General features: G+C 39.8%; 1 protein-coding gene across 14 annotated transcripts in view; it reads left to right on the plus strand.

Annotated features, from left to right (window-relative positions):
* The window catches only part of MYPN (myopalladin), a 67363-nt gene that overhangs the window by 5889 nt on the left and 43429 nt on the right, over nt 1-18045 (plus strand). For 6 of the 14 annotated variants that reach the window (XM_083740578.1, XM_083740583.1, XM_083740579.1 and 3 more), the window contains one exon: nt 16532-17407. In XM_083740578.1, the coding sequence (XP_083596704.1) occupies nt 16533-17407 (875 nt within the window). In that variant the 5' untranslated portion in view covers nt 16532. Of the gene's footprint in view, nt 1-6059; nt 6415-12508; nt 12628-14623; nt 14726-16531; nt 17408-18045 lie in introns of those variants that run through there. The other 8 variants (XM_083740582.1, XM_083740577.1, XM_083740573.1 and 5 more) reach the window with 8 other exon arrangements.

Raw genomic sequence — 18045 nt, forward strand, 5'->3', positions numbered from 1 at the left:
CGCACCCCGCCGCAGGGATTTGAACCGCCGACCTTTCGATCGGCAAGTCCTAGGTGCTGAGGCTTTAACCCACAGCGCCACCTGCGTCCCAGTGGTGGTGGGGTACATGGGATATATGTTGTTTGTTTAACGGGAAACGGAGGGATTAGCTGGAATTATAGGTGCTTTTCATTAAATGTTACCCACCACACAACAAATGCACACCCCTTTTGGGTATCCGAGGGAGACTTTTTGCCATTCCCTTGGTGGCACTAGAAAGAAGGTCTCGCTGGCAGAGACAGCCAGCCTGCTCACCACCATATGCATTCAGTTAGCCAACCTGCTTTTGCATATCTGGCCTAAAGGCAGCACTTTGCTGTGAATCCTGTTTGTCCTTAGCACCATTTTTTCTTTACAAATGCCTTCTTATTAAGAACGGTAACACCATCACATAGCAAATCAGATTTGGCAGTGCTTTGATGTTTCTGAGAGTGAACAAAGCTAACGTAGAGTGAGGTACAATACAATGCTTCCTGTGTAGACATTGCTTTCTCTCTGATGTAACTTTGTGACCTCAACCCATAGTCATATCTGATGGGCTGTGTGGGAACACTGCTGTTACTAAAATGAAGAAGGCGGCGGGGAGGGAAATGGCACCAAAGCAATAGGTGATTGGAGCTGTGAATATCACTAGTGAGTAGAGCTGCCATATATCCCACTTCACAGATGGCAATCCTCCACTTCCAGAGGCAGCATGCCTTTGAATGCCATCAGCTGCTGATGGTATTGATGGTGTGGTGTAGTGGTTAGTGTTAGACTAGGACCTGAGAGACCAGGGTTTAAATCCCAACTTTGTCATGAAACTCATGGATGATCTGGGGCCACTCACTGCCTCTCAGCCTAACCTACATCTTAAGATTGTTGTGGGGATTACCGTATTTTTCGCCCTATAGGGCGCACTTTTTCCTCCTCCAAAAATGAAGGGGAAATGTGTGTGCGTCCTATGGGGCGAGTGCAGGCTTTCCCTCTCGCTCTCCAGGCTTCAGGAAGCTCTGCGCAACCCTTGGGAGACCGGCTCGAAGACGTGCGGGCTCCGAAGGGTTGCGCAGAACTGCCTGCATTCCAAAGCCTGGGGCACGCTGAAGAGCGTGCCCGGGCTTCATGCAGCTCTCTGCAAGCCTGGGGAGACGGTGCGGCTCTCTTCCCTTTCCAAATAGTATTGCCTTTTTATCAAACTATTTTCTTAAATGGGGTGGGATGCAGATCATGACCAGGAATTCAGTAAAAAGGGGAGGGAGTATTTAGCCTTTCTTCGCAAACAATGATAATAACCCATACAAACATCTGGTGTTGGGGAAAATGGAAGCAGAGTTGTTATTCCATTTGCACTTCAAAGTGGAGCAGCAGTGATTGGGTGGTGTTAAATCATCCATATTCAAAAGCATCCTTAGACTGAATATTTGAAACTAATGCTTGTTTTTTGGATTTCTCCCTTTGAGCAATGATGTGAGGTTTCACAAAGTGTAGTACATGCTCAGGAACAGTAGAGGGAGTGTGGCAAGCAATCAGAGTGAAAAGAAACAATGGTTTAAATTTAAAATCCAGCCACTAATCAAATGACTGCTTGCTGCTTCAGCACATACGTAATACAAAAGTACATATCAATTCCTCTCATAAAACATACTATCCAACTGTGCCTGTTTAATACCTATTGATAGGCTGCCTGCCTTTCTTGCGAGATAATTTATTCTGAACTTTGGAACTTCTGATGTGTGTACATGGAGCTGGTTGCATTTTTTAAAAATCCCCGTTAGTGTGATTGTTTCTGATAATGTGTTTCCTGAGCAATGTATTTTAGAATTAATATTTTTTACTATAAAAAAAATATATCTGGCAGGGCACTACGCCAACTCCTATGGCAATGTGTGTGTTTTTTTTAACCTTGTTTAAAGTCCTACTATGAATCTGGACTGAGTAAGACAGCAATTTCTGCCTTCCTAAAGGACAGGGCATTTGTGCTGGATACAAAATGGGGTGAGAAGCCAGTGGAAGGATTTGAGGAAAGGGTGACATGTGGGCAGAACCAAGAGATGTGAGTAATTTTGGCATACACATTTACCTTGCTGGATTAGGGCAATAGCATTTTGGTATTTTGTTTTATTTGTGTGGTGTTATAGATCAAGTTGCAGTTGCTGGAGCTGTCAGGAACGTGACATGTTTGTTTTTCTTACACACCCACACCCCAGTGGAAGGGATAAAACATTTTTGGATACGTATATTAACCAATTCATCCTTACAACTCTTATTTAGATGATGAAGAAAATAGAAGTGATTTCATGTATCATTAATGGAAATACTGCATCCAATTCTAGGAATGGTGCCAGTGCATGAGGCAGATAGCATATAATTAATAACTTGAAAACCCAGAAAGTATGACGACTTGAGAACAACCCAAGTGTGATGTTGTCTGATTTCTTTTATGATGATGACTCTTAAGGGAGTACCAAGTTCCAGTGGGTTTAGTATGTTACCATAAAAGCAACTCGTTGTCTCTTGAGACAGACAAATGCCAACAATAACAACAGTTTGGCTGTTTTCATGCTGCTAGGTGTGTACTATCAGTCTATTTTAATAGAGTATCACTTTCTTATGTATAAGTAGGTGCACTTGCCATCATATTTTGGGACACCTTTTGCAGGCTGCACACTTGCACTTGCTTCTGTAACTGGAGTCATTTAGGGCCTCACTTTCCCAAGGCAGGAAGCAGGTCTTACAGGACTCGTAGCCAATATGGTTTATTAATTACGGCTGATATTCTAATTGCTGCTGTTCAGTTTTAAAGAGGTGAATGTGGTTTTAGTTGGATTGTTGTTGTTAATAGTATGCTTTCTGAAATTTTGTACAGTGCCTTGAAAAATGAATTTAAAGAATTTAAAGAAAAATGAATTTAAAGATCAACTTCATATATCATAACAAATTTGAGTTCACTGCTATGCATTCTTCCCTCCAGACATTTAGACACAGATGTTGTCTCTCACTTAAAAACAATAGCCAAAGAAGTTAGTGGTGTGGACTTCAGAAAAAGGGATTCTGGATTGAGTCACTAGGAACTTACGTGTGGAGACTGTGTCTTCCTCTAATGTTTGACATTTTGAGGGAGATGTACACCTCTCCTCACTAGGACATGTCTGGCAAGGAAATGATATATGGATTCTTAATCCTAAAAAATGGTGGGGACATAACCTTCCCATATGCTGTCGCTTGTCTTCCTCTCTTGACATTCTCCTGATCCTGCCAAGATTGCTGGTTTGGTGGGGAGGAGGAATGCAATACTACATGCATCAAATGGTGTTGCCACATCATATTTGGTCTGCAATATATTCTCAGTTAGTATCAAAACAGTTATTTCTATTGCAGATGGAGATACAAATCATTTATATTAAACGTTGATGACAGATAATATAAAAAATTATTACTAATGAGATGGCCACCAAATAATGGGCATGTTTGCAATTTGCAGCCCTTTGCCATGTAGAGTTTGGAATATTCAAACATGCAAAGAGAGGAAGGGGCAGAGGAGTGGCTGCCTTTGTCATAATGACCCTTAACTATATTTTGAGAGGGTCTGTTCATATACATTTAAATATTATCAAATACAAACATAGTAATACTTTATCTGTTTATTTGATCGCTCCACACACACCCTTACTGTGCAAGCATATAAAAATGTGAATTTTCTAAGACTGTTACAGATTCTTAGGAAACCAGACACAGGTAAGAGCTGAACCCCTGGAAGGTGTGGGCAGGATGTTACCGTACGGCACAATACAGCTAGCAGAACAGCTAGCAGATTTTACAGCATGCATCTGGTTTATTTCTGTTAACAATAGTTTTTGTTAATTAATTTTGTGTTTGTGTGTGCACGAGCGTGTGCATAATATAAATATTAGAGTATCCAACCTAATTTCATTTGGTTACATTTCAGCCTGGATTTTTTTTCAATGGAGCCTAACACCCCAGTCCTAAAACCTTTATTTTAAAGCAGGTTCTACTCATGTCAGTAGTGTGCTTAGGATCTCAGCCCTATTTTCTCTTACTGTGCTTTTCAAATGTTGAATAGTCAGCCTTTTTACTGATGCCATTTTTTTAGGGCCACAGTAATCATTATAGTGGAGGATTGCCATTGACTTAAATGTGACTGGGATCAATCTCTACATGACAGTAACTTTACAACTGCATAACCATAACTCTGTCTTCAAGTGTTTTCTGTTGGAAGTATTTAAATTATGTTTACAAATGGCTTGGTGACACCCTGATATACATTATTGGTTTCAAAAGTTGGAATGTATTTATTGCTATCTTTGTGGAGTGCTAATGTGGCATAATCCATATCGAGATTCCATGCAGGATTTAAAACCTCCGGAAGAGTTTGTGTAGAGTTGTGAAACTCCTCAAGAGTCTCTTCAGTACTGCAAAGCTATGTAAGAGTCTGTATGTCTTTGTGGAAGGGAGGGGTCTGCAATGATGTAAATAAACATCCAATTTATTCACTATTCCAGTATCTAAGATATTCTTGGAGACTAGAATAGTTGCGGAATGCTATACTTTTATTTTTACAGTTGCATCTAATGCAAGGAAATTAAAATATATTTAACCAGCCAGGAACTTCTGAATGCCATAATCCGCTCTCTATTCAGATTGCTCCTTAAAAACCATCCTTCCTCTGAAGCCATTGGTTTAATCCAATTGAAACAAACTAGATGCTACAAGGAACGTATGGCATTTGTGTGTCTGACCTATCTTCCCCAGTAATACACACTGAAAGTCACATATTGACACTGTGCCATAACACTCCAAGTTCCCCATCCCAGTTTTACTTCATTGACCTCCCCATGTAAAGGGTAGAGAAACTCTGAGTATGATCATGTCATTTCCTGTGCTCTCAGAGATGAGAGTTCACAGCCACCATGTGGCCCCCTGCAATGTCTAACTTGAACTCTAGTTCTTCCCAGTTGAAGCAAAACCAAGCTATACTTTTTCTATCCATTGAAATTTGCAGCCATCTGAAATTTGCAATGCAGTTCGCCAACCCAGGTTGTTGGTTTTTTTAATGCATCTGTTGGGGGAAGCGAGCATAAAAATGAGTATATTAGTGAAAACGACATACAAAAATGTCTGTGGAATGATTGCTTGCAAAAATGTGTACATTAGTGAAAACTGCATACAAAAATGTGTTTATTCGTTAGTCCTGATATTTTTCATATTTATTTCAGCTTAACTGTGACTTAATTAGCATGAATACAATCTGATTTATTATATATAATAACAGCAACAAAATATTTAAAAGATCACAGCCTTAAGAGTGATAAAATGTGCTGTGTTCGCTTCGTAAATCTTAGGTTAAGCCCCTGGGACATAATCCCATAAACAGTTCCTGTTTATTTCAGTCAGACAACATGTCTTCAGGCTTCATGTACTAGCAACAGATGTTTAGGATGGAGTTATTAATTAAAACATAAGTGGCACCTCACAAACCATGACCTCATGCAACCGTTGCAGGCAAAATGGTATTGTAGGCTTATATGCCACTGCCTGTATTTAGGATTGCATTTTCAGGATGCAAGATGATAACCCACTGCAAGCTGATTTGAATGGATCAGCCAGGCACAATTAAATGCCCTTGATTTCAATGGGAGAATTAAGCACTTGCTTAATTATGTCTCACTGAAACCAATGGGACTTAAAAGGGTTTAACTTTAGCAGGATCATACCCCCAATGTTTAATCTGTTTGATTTTTTAATGTATATACTCTTAGCCTTGAATCTAACTAGTTCAAATCTTAAGTCTTTATTAGTGGTATGTAATCTTAGGCATCTCAGATATTCTGGGTAATAAGAATAAGGAAGAGCTTAGATCCCACTATTTTCTAATTTTAAAATGAATGTGCCTTCTTTGACAACAGTTTACGTAAAACAATACAAAATCCATTTTGAATGAGTCATGCCAAGAGCGTGAGCATCCATCAAAGACATTCTGGGAGGAGATAAAATGATGACCCCCTCCCTTGCATACACACACATACCCCGTAGGTGCTGTTACAGCAATGGAATCCCTTTGCTCAATATTATCCTGTCCAATGAGGTGGAATGCTTCACAGGCACATGGTTTATGAGTCTCAAAATAACTTGGGACCTGCAAACGGACAAATGCTATTGCTTCAGTGGTGACAGGTTGTTCAGCTTCTTACAGCCATCTCCCACCAAAACCAAGGTTAACGCCTTTCCCCCCCGCTCCACCCGATGGACTCCAAGACGTTTTGGTTCCAAAGGACTTGAAGGAATTGCTTCAGTCATTTTAATCTCTTACTTCGGAATCTTTATCACCGTGATTGTGTTGCCAGAGTTGGATTTCAACATCTGGATAAATCAGAAAAGGTAATGTCTTTAACTTTCAAGAGTGAGTGTGTGTTTCAATGAGATTGCGCAGGTGCACGGAGGGTCCAGGAGGGAGAGAATCCATGTTATAGCTGAATGATAATTGTTGCTGATAAATCATATTAGGTGAGCAAGAAACTTTAAAAATTCTCTTTCTTAAATGGCGCAGAGGCACACGAGATTGAATGGAAATGAAATAATCTACAGAATCTACAGAGTGTGAAGGGTGGGAGGGAGTCCAAATTCCTTCTGTGCCTGTTTAGGTATTCTAAGTAGAGTCGACAGAAGGCAAAAAATGTATAAATTGCATGGATGAGAAATGTCCCTTTTGAATCCCCCTCTTAACCGTACTTTAAGCAATTGCTTTGTAATCACTAGCACTAAATCCACACCAATAATCAGCATTACCTCCTTAAAGAAAACACATACATAGTGTCTAGTTTAATATTGCCCTATATTTAAAGTCTTTAAAAAAAAATGGGGGGGGGGGAGAGAGTATGTGTCATGTAAAATGATACTGCAAGCTATATTTAGGGTTTGGAGATCTGCTCTGTGGATTAATGTACACAACAGCTGCAGAAACAGTCTTGCTCGAAGGGCATTGCTCTCCCAACCCCCAACTCCCATCTCTCTCTCTCTGAAAAAAAAATGTTTTTGATGGTCAGTGGCAAATGTTTGGCCTGATATGTTGCAACATTAAGCAGTAATTGAAAGAGCATCGTGAAATATAATAAAAGAATGAACAACATAAAAGAGAATTTAGTAAACTCTTCGGTTATCTGTTCGGAACAGTTGTTACATATCAATTTACACAAGCAAAACTGTTATTATTTTAAATAAGCTTGAAAAAGAAGTTCCTGGATTTGTAAAGCAAAGCCCCATGCAGCAATACAGCCTATAAATTTAAAACTCTTCAACTGTAAACACCACGCTAAAGCTATCTATGGTGGCAGAGGGTATGTTTGCCACCCTTTCAGAATGAAGATGTTTAAAATGTGCTCCTTAAGGCCGTGAAAATGCATTTCTCAAGATACCACCCGAGATTCTACTAACAAAGTATGATTACTCCAGAGTAAATTGCTACAGGATTGTAGCTCAGTCTTTTTAGGAATGAAACTTGTATAATTAATATGCCTTGAAATATGGTACACAACTTAATTAATTTGCTCCAAAATTTAATTAATACATTAAGATGCAGTTAATGACATTAAAAATAGCTATCAAACAATATTAGCAATTCAGGATTGCATTAATGTGTGAGTTCATAAAAAGATCAGTATACAGAATTCCATTTTGTATCATATCAATCCAGCTTAGAACATTACAATCCTGAAATCACTTGTTCACTAGTAGTTCACAATTGTATCAATGAATTCATTTTATTTCTGATCATTGGGCTACAAACCAGAATCCAGTTATTTGGAAGTAGGCTCCAATGAAACCAATGGAATTTTTTGCAAATAAAGTAGCTTCAATATAGCAGTTGTTTAGTCGTCTTAGTCGTATTTGACTCTCCATGACCCCATGAACCAGAACATGCCTTGGAAACTCTCACTTTCTTCTCAAAGCTTCTCCTTTTTTATGTCAATGGAGATTTCTTACTGGAGTGGTTTGCCAGTTCCTTCTCCAGGTGGATCACATTTAGTCTAAACTCTTGGCTATGAACTGTCCATCTTGGGTGGCCCTGCACAGCATAGCTCATAGATTCTTGGAGTTATTCAAGCCCCTTCGCCATGACAAGGCAGTGATCCATGAAGTGATCCATGTAAAAACACCACCACCACCTAATTACTGTAGAAATTATACTGTTGCACGCCACCCCAGTCTCTGATATTCCAGGGCTTCCAGGTTCTTACCCAGGGTTTGTGTTTCCTTTTGGAATGAGGCACAGTGGAGACTGAGGTGTCTTTATGATATATGGTTTGTTTACACAGGTATACAAGCTGAGCCTCCTCTCTACCAAAGAGCTGGTGGGCTGAATTTTGCCATCAGTTCTTGTCCACCAAGCTGCCCACAGATCTGTGTGGTGCATGGCTGTAATAGAAGAGAATGGAGGGGAAGGTAGTAGAATAGAGGTTGTTTGGTTTTTAGCAACTGAAAACTGTTCTTCACTGTATGCACAAGACCGAACCACATACTTCAACTTCTAAGAAGCACAACTGCAGTGGAATTCAGGGTGGCCTATATTTGGGGGCAGTAGAATCCTGACTTTCCATTTCTTTTTACAGAAGGCACTATATAATATGAGTTGGTTCATTAGAGTTTAACCCCACAACCTTTTTTTTAAGGACAAGGCTTAGCTTTGGAATAACGAGATTCATGAGAATATGTTAAGTGGTGTAATAATGCATTTGCTTATGCTTGCAAGGTCACATTTACACCATACATTTAATGCATTCTTATTCCACTTGAACAGTCATGGCTGTTAGAGGTGCTGAGAGTTGTTAAAAGACCCCTCTTGGAGCTACAATTCCAGCAGCAGCCTTAACAAACTACGGTCCCAAGGATTCTTTGTGGGGAAACTGCATATAAGAGTGCTTTAAATGTGTGGTGTGGATGTGACCTTTATTAGATCAATCTTCTACCCACTCTAAGCAGGTTTCTTTTTTTTGGGGGGGACACTGCTATTAACCTAAAAAGATATATAGGTTTACTGGGCATAACTACCTATTCTAGTGATTAACCAAACAACCCAATTTTATACCTGCCATCTACATTTCATAAAATTTTAAATGAGAACTGTATCTGGTCCCATAATCTATTTTAAAAAATCAGTCAACGTGAGCTTTCTATGTTAAGCATGAGCAGCAACTGTTTGTATGCTCATGCCTGCTGGAGAATGCCACTGCACATGTGCAGAGTGCCCTTCCATGCTGCTGAGTTGAAATGACCAACTAGTGCACGTTTTACGGCTGAGCTCCCAGGGCCCAATCCCTGGCTATTCCTCTGTCTTCATTGTATAACTGCTCTGTGCTGTTAAGGAGAGATCACACATCCTTTTTAATAATTCAATATCTATATAAATGTTGTCTTATAGGCTATATATGTGAAATAGCCATCACAGGTCAAAAACTACAAACAGATATTTCATGGAACCTCATCTAAATCACAATACTTTTCAGCAGGGTCACAGACCGGGTTGTTCATTCATTTGGGAGTTGTAATGTGGTGAACCAGTGAGTGATGATCAGGCATATTTGACTAATCTCTTGAGTGCACCTGATGCAGTAGTCTTTCCTCACTGTACTTAAAAAAGTTTGACTAACAAGGCAATTATGCCCTATTCTTTTTTCTTTTCTTTTTTGCTGACATAGTGTTTTGTTCTACTATTGATCAGGTTTTGCAGGTTTTTGTAGCCCTACAAAAACCTATAAAACCTATTAACTAAAGCAGGATGAGTGAGGTGTACAATGATGGTTCTAATGTATGATTACTGCGTTCAATATTCTGGAGGCCCGGAGGGGAGAGGAAACCCAACTGTTAGCCTAAGAGAGGGATAGCTCTGTCAGCAAGTTTGATATAATTATTTTATTTCTCTCACTTAAAAAAGTAAATGGCAATCCAGTTGACTTAATAGAAATAATAATTGTGAAGGTATATAGATCAGAACAGTGAAAAAAACAGGATTAAAAGTTATATAAAACAAATTTATTTGGCAGGGCCTCTTGTAAACCCAGTCCTAGTATACTAAAGAAACTAAGATTAGAGTTGGAACTACCAGCAGTTACCTTTGAGAAGTTATGGAGGGTAAAAGAGATCACAAAGAATTGATGACAAATAAATATAGTACTTTCCCCATTAAGAAGGGGGAAAGAACCTAGGAAACTACAGAGAAATTAACTTAGGCTGCTGTTCTTTACCCACATCCCTTGAAGTAAGTCCTGCTGCATACAATGGGACATTCTTCTTAGTCATGTTTAGGGATTGCACTGTTAGAGTGAAGCTGGAAGTAATGAGAATTAAAAACATACCATAACAAGATCAATGCTGTGTTCTTTAACATGCAATTTTTTTAGTTGATACCTTTTAGAATGCAGTTGACATTTCTTGCCATATGATATTGTCCTAGATATGCTAAGGGAGGATTTAAGTAGAAGTTTCTTCAGGGGTCATCAGATGCGCTCACTGGGCACCTTGTGGTCATGACAATTCTTTCTCCATCTCTGCACTGCAGATTTGGGTGAACAACACAGCCATCATGAATAGCACAGTTTGCACCATCACAGAAACAATGTTCACATACAGTTCCCCTGTGCCGCACTGTGCCTTATTTTTGGTAAATATTTTGAACATACTGCATGCAATTCAGTGAAATTTAAGAGTATATAAATCCCATGGATTGAAATGGGAGAGTTAAGCATTGTCCTGACTGTCTGTAGGAACACAGCTGGTTGAAGAGCTGCTTTGGAAGAGTAGCTTTCAATTATTTGTTTACTAGTATGGGATGAGATTAGCATAGACTCTGAACTGGGTGCTATTTTCAGCAAAACGGAAAAAAAACAGTAAAAGCTGTGGAAGGAAGGATTAAAACAAAAACAACTTGCAAGTATAAGCATTACATCAGGTGAAGATTGAAAAAGCAAATGTATGCATATATTTTAAAAGGATGAATATAGTACTTTTCGTTAAAAGAACCCAGGGATTGTAACTGATCACAAATTATAAATATATGCCAGCAGTGTTTTGATCTCTGCAGGGAGAGACTATTTTTGGAATGCACAAACATCACAAGTAGGATGTGACACCCTCTATTCAGCACAGATCACTCTTATGCTTGAATATTGTATCACCCATTCCACAGCTCAGTTGAGCCACAGTATTTGTACTGAAGCTTATCAAAACAAATTCTTCTACAGTGGCATTGGTTGGGTTGTTCCACGGCTTCATCATACTGGCAAGTTTTTCCTCGTGTTTAGCCAAAATCAGGCCTGCAGAACTGTAACACACACATACTCCAGGATGATCAGAGCCCACCAGTGACTTCATAAACTTCCAGCTGTCACTGTCTGTCTGAAACTGCAAAAGCAGGTGGGTGGGAGGTCATGTACCTAGCAGGCTAGGATACATAGCTGGGAGTGTTTTTGGCTTTGGGTTGCGCACATGTTAGGCACACATGAGCTAAATAAAATAAAATAATAATACAATAAACTTACAGAAAACAACTGTATAAAAATCTAATACATATACTAAAATCTAATACATATACTGACTAGGATAAAAATCTCCAGTTAGGAGGCTTGTTGAAAGAGGATTTGCTTTCTGTTCATTTAAACCACAGCATTGTTGTGGTTTTGTCATTTGGGTTTGAGGGTAAAGATCAATTACTGTGTGATGATGCCTGGGTGGCAAGCTAGTTAATTTCTTCCTTGCCTTCTGGTTACACAAGTGATGGAGAGGTAGCATTTTCAAATTCTGCATCTGATTATTATTATTATTATTATTATTATTATTATTATTATTATTATTATTAAAGTAATTCTGCCAATTTCATGTTTGGCAGAGCAGCTGTGCCTTTGTAAAAAGCAGAAATCAACTGGTGGAGCTTTTCTCAAATATGAAAATTCAGAAAAGGGAACTGCTTCGTTTGCTGGCTATGCTTCTCTTTCAAAAGCACAGAAGCCCTTCCAGAATAAAGATATAGATATAGATATATGATAATTCTAAATATGAAAGTTCTAACTTGGCTGCTGTCTGCAACTCAGAACTTTAGAACAGGGTTGGGGGACCTTGGAGGGCCAAATGTGGCCCCCAGCCTGTTTATGTGGTCCTTGAGATTCTCCCTAGATCACACCCTGTGCTGGTTCTGTTTTGCCCACTGCTAGCTAGGAGGAAGAGTTTCCTATCCTCTTCTTCCTGCTTCAGCCACCTGCATTTCTGGGATGGGGCGAAGTGGGGCAGAGGAAATAGGAAACTTTTATTCCTAGTTTCCTTAAATTAACTTATCATAGGATCCATCCAGACATTCTGGTAATTTGTCTTTTTGCATTTAAGTGATTTCAGTCAAGAGGACTTGGTACATCCCAATCCCCATGCAGTATGTGGGTATCACTAGTTTTGAGTTTGCTGTCCTCTGAAGTCAGGTTGTTTTCTACAGGCTATACAGTGGCCATGACTTGATTTTGTCCAGGGTTTGTGAAGCATAGGACAGGGTCATTTAAAAACATGAACTGCCTGTAACACTTGCCACACAAGCCGATGCACATCTACTCAAAAGTAAGTTTTGCTAAGTTTAATGGGACTTACTCCCAGGTGAGTGTATAGCATATATGTACACAGTGGGACTTACTTCTGAAGATATATGCTTAAGATTGCACCACTGATCTTTTCAAGGCAGACTATTGGCAAAACTGACACCTTTTCTCGTTTGATTATTGCATATGTTGCAGGCAAAATTAACAAAAAGTGAGGTGGGCAAAATATGTTTCAGAGTGCTGTAGTTTGACTGCTAGTTAGATTCTCCCTTACTAAATACAGGGCAAAAGAATTTATCTTTGCCAGAATAGCAAACAAAGTTTTGATAGAATGTTATGACCTAGATGATTCACAATAAAATGTTAAGATTTAGGCTTAGGGCTAACTCAGAAATTACATGTGCATGAGACGTTTCCCCCCTTAGATTTCTGTATGTATGGAGCAAATATGTTGCATGAAAGCAGCCTCTCTCTGAATCTGCTTAGCAGTGAAAATAGTAGCTTATTTTGCTGTTGTTAAAGCATCATCCTTCCTTTTCCCATCTGGATCTACTCTTGTTTGTCTGCATAGCCCTCTTTTACACTAATTATTGAGCAAGGCCAGGCAGTGTTACTGTAGCGATGGATGTTCTTGAAGGGATTAGAGGTACTGATTACATTTATCTGTCTAGTCATACTTACATTTTACTAATCCATGTAATATATTCACTAGAACTGCAAGCTTTGAGCAGTGACATTTGTAAGTTAATCAACTGAAGTTTTAGTTGATTGATCAGTAGGGGCCAATTTTAATAAGTGAGAGCAAATTTTACTTGGTGGAGCCACAATGTACATTTGTTTATTTTTAAGGATTATTTTGGTTATAGTATGCTACTGTAACAGGAATTTTTAAAAATATGTTCAGGATGGCCCTCGCTTCTAAGTATCCGTAGCAGCTTTTGTTTGTCGCATTATAGATTTTGCTTCTTACCTTTTCTCAAAAAGGCTCCTATATTGGGGTTTTTATAATATGCAGATTCATGTACATTGAATTAGCCAATTCATAGGTTGAAATGAAGATGCTTAATCAACTCAACATTATTTAATTTGTCAAGAGTCTTAATAGTTATTCATGAAAGAGCCTATGGTGGTGGTGGTGGGGTGTTGTTGTTTTGCTGGGAATCACAGGTGGCCAAAAATGCAGTTTTGCTCATGTCCTGTTTGCAGGTGTCCCTTAGGAATCTGGCTGGCCCCTGTGAGGCTAGGATGTTGGACTAGGTGGGCCATTGGCCTGATTTAGCAGGCTCTTATGTTTTTATGTACCCCAGAAGAAGACTAGATAAATTTATTTCAAGTGCAATTCATCTAAAGGGTAACCACACTTTAAGTCCTATTGATTTTACTGGGGGACTTAGCCACATGGTTACCATTTGCCCACTGAAATTGATTGGAAGTTAAAATGCTTTGGCTGCATCATGATTTTTGTTCTTTCCTTTTTAGGTAATACTTAATACTTAGTTGTTGTGTAGGTCAGTTTAGTCACTAGCAGTCACAGCTTTCTAGTATCCCAGTTCCAAAATGTTTCTTCCTTTCATCCAAATTGTCAGCCACCGCTACACCCCAAGGCAAGAGATATTACACACTTAGATTACAGAACTTTGCTAAAATGTGAGCATAGCTAGTGGGTTGCTTTCTAGACAGGAGTCAGACTCTGATGCTGCTGAATGTGGTTGTTAGGTGTGTGACCCTGGATTAGGAAATGGTAGAGTTGTCCTGGCAGACTTGGAAATGCTGCCTGGAAATAGGCAGTAGTCCTTTTCAGTATGTTGAAGGGAGACACCATGGAGAGGCATCATTGCCTCTGGCACCTATGCTGACCTCATGATTGTTTCTGGGTATAGACAAGAATAATAAAAACCCTTCTAGTTCAGTTTATGGAAAAAAGAGGCAAAAAAGAAAGAAAAAAGAGAGGACATGACCACTAAAAATTACTCTTAGCACATCACTTTCCATTATGAAAAACTATCATCTTTCTCCAGCCCCCTATCTGTTGTCTTTAGCACAGATAGCACCACCCACCCCAAACAGGCTAACCTATGGAATTTATTTCTGATGATCCATGTGTCAAATGTAGGACTTTGGTAAGTTCCACTTTGGTAAGTGCAGCACGCAGCACATGTGTTTTTGCTGCATTAAGCCCCTCCCCCCTTTTAATGGTATACTTAACATAGCAGTGATTCTTCTATTCCTAAGACCCCAGCTGGCTGCTTTTGACTGAACTGCTCAGTTGGCTCAAGAGTTCCTCTTTAAATCAGCTGCACAGCAAAGCTGGTCAAAATTTCTCACGCAGCTCCGCGTCTTCTGCAGACCAGCTGCTGCTTCACAGGGACAAGACTGGCCATTTTGACACCCTTCAGCCAGTTGAGAGGCATTGCGTCTGAATTAGATGGATTGCTTTCACAAACCCCTCTCTGACCTTTATTCAAAAATTCAAAGGGCCAAACTACTGTATACATGATGTTAAATGTATCTTTGCATTTAACATGCAGGTTTTAAAAAAATGCAATCAGAATAAACTAAGGAAGTGTGGCTACCAATTAATAGGTTCAGGGAAGGTATGGAAAAGGAACTCAACAATTTCCTCCCCAGCTCAACAAGGAACTCAACAATTTCCTCCCCAGCCCTGAGAAAATTAGTTCTTCCAGTGACATTATTTGTTTTGCAGAAAATCCCTGTTTGGCACCAGCAGAGGAATTTCCTCCCAATACAAACACTAGCTTGAGAAGATGGATTTTCCTTAGGACTGCAGCAAGGGAGGAAGTGGTTAAATTTTCTCACAATACCTGCTCTGATTCTGTTAATTCTTCTCCATGCCCATCAACTGAAGCTATTTGCCTTTTTAAAACCCTGAATGTTGATTGCAAAGTCACATTTGGCCCTTTTGGTCTTATATAGATAAATAATCCCCCCCCAAAAAAATAAATGTATGTAACTAATTTCTGATACCTTTAAACATCAGTTTTGGTTTTATAGGTATCACATGAATACATTCTTTTGAATATATGCATAATATATGTACTACTATCCACCTCAAGCCACAGTTCAAAATCCAAAAGCAATGGTAAGAAACAGCATGCTTTTCAGGGAAACATAAGGATTTCAGGAAACCATGGTCTAGAGTGCCATTGAGAGAACAATCTCATGTAAACAGCATTCCAAGTGGAAAGGTTTTCATATAGATTGGGGATGACCAAGTAGCAGACCTTGGGTTACTTTTAACTGGTTCCAGGCAGCCTCACCAATTTTTGAATCAAGGTACATTAAGAAGTTTGTCCACAGTTTGACTTGTAAGGCAGATAAAAAGTTTTAATGTTGTAAGAAACAGAAATAATTCACACTGTAATTTGCATTGCATTTTGATTGGGTATCTATATGCATGCAACATGTAAAATGCATACATTTGTATGTATTGTCTGAGTGCATGCACTCTTCATTCACTTCCTGCTAAGGTGGACCTCAGCTCAGTGGAAGGAATTTCTTGATTAGGGTGGGTTAATAGCACTCAATCCCTGGTATCTCCAGTTTAAAGGATCTCAGGTTGCAGGGCTTAGAAAGACCTCTGTCTAAAAGCAGAGACACCTATTACAGTATGCTTGAAGGATTCATGAATATAAGGCAGTTTAATAAATTCATGGCACCAATTTTTTTAAATGGAATTTGGGGGGGGGGCAGTTTTTGCTGCAAAATGCACCTTCAGCCTCTGCCATACCATTTGGAGAATAGAGAGGCTCACAAGGATACAGAAATTGGACATCAGATGGGGTTCAAGACTTGCTATGTCCCTGGGTAATAGAGTAGACACATCCCCAGTTTCCTTTTTAATTCAATACCAGGAATAGATTTGCTATTTATGAGGTTATGGTCCTATTTGTACTCTTTGTTAACAGCATGCAAGACAATACTTCAGAATCTTCTACTTCGATAACTCAACTACTGAGAGAGAGCTATTTAGCTGAAAACAACCGCCAAGGGAATAGTGAAAGAAGCAGATCAGAACCATCTCCACTTTCTTTCCACCGTGGCAGTAGTTTGGGGCCTTCAGACGAGGTGGCTAGCCAAGAGGACCTTCCTGATCTTTCAGCCTTTTTGAGCCAAGAAGAGCTGGATGAAAGTGTGAACTTGGCAAGGCAAGCCATCAATCAAGATCCACTTGAGAACAAGCAGGACGAACAGATACATGTGTTCTTTCCCTCTGAGTTGAAAAACTCTGGAAATACAGTTTCAAACAAACAGCAGTTCCCATCTAAGGCAGCTTCACCAACTTCAGACAGCAGCCTAAGGAAACAGCAATTTGGTTCTGAGACAGAGTCGAAAAAGGAATTCCTCAACAAGGCTGCAGATTTCATTGAGGAGCTTTCTTCTCTTTTCAAAGCACACAATTCAAAAAGAATCAGGCCCCGAACATGCAAAAACTACAGGAGCAAACTTGAATCTAAAAATAAGGCTGCTCAGGACAGTGGTTCTGCTTTCTCAAATCTCTCTGAAAACAGAGAAAGGCCTTGTGACACAGTACCACAAGATTTAGCTGTAGCTGAGCACTCACTTGAAAACCCAGATAACCCTCCACAGGCAGACTTGGAAGCTGTTAATCAGCTAGAAAGCTCAGGGTTAACAACAGAGTCACCAGCTGCATCTTTTTATTCTGAGGAGACAATAGGCCAACCACCACATTTTACTCAAAAGCTGAAGAGCAGGGAGGTCCCTGAAGGAACCAAAGTGCAGTTGGACTGCATTGTGGTAGGAATTCCAACACCTGAAATCAGGTAAACATGTCCCTGTCTTATTTCTGTAATAGCTTGCGTACACAGAGGGTGGATTAATGTATAGCAGTTAAATGTTTTCTCAATGTTTCCTCAGATTATATTCTAAAAACCATACATTTCTCTTTTTCAATGCTCCAGTAATTATTCTGTCTCTGACCTTGGAAAGGTCACTTGTGACTGGCATAAGATTGATGCCAGTCACAGGTTTTAGGCAGCTTTTGATGAAAATGCCTTCAGTGGGCCTTCCTCCCTAGCTGCCCATGCATTTGTCATCTCCTCTGGGCCCAGTCTGCATGACCATGCATGCAGTGATGTAGTGTGGGGGGCCAGGGAGGCCCTGGGTGCAAATTTCTGAGGAGGCATAACAAGGAGCTCTCATGACATGCTCCTTCATTGAGGCAGGAGCTGCAGGCAGGCAAGCCATGCCTGGGCTGGGGCTTCAGGGCTGGGGCGGCAGCAGCGCCGCCTCCTCCTCATGGCAAGGAGGAAGGGGAGGAGCAAGGACAGGAAGTTCTGAGGCTGGCATAGAAACTGCCCAGTGATGCAGACCCCTTGAAGCCTGCTCTGCGTAAGTGTCAAGGCATTTATTCAATAGTAAATGAAGTTCTGGTCATATATTTAATAAATGCCAAAATGTT

This window comes from Podarcis gaigeae (genome assembly GCF_964106915.1).
Source record: "Podarcis gaigeae genome assembly, chromosome: 5".
In the NCBI taxonomy this organism is placed as follows: Eukaryota; Metazoa; Chordata; class Lepidosauria; order Squamata; family Lacertidae; genus Podarcis; species Podarcis gaigeae.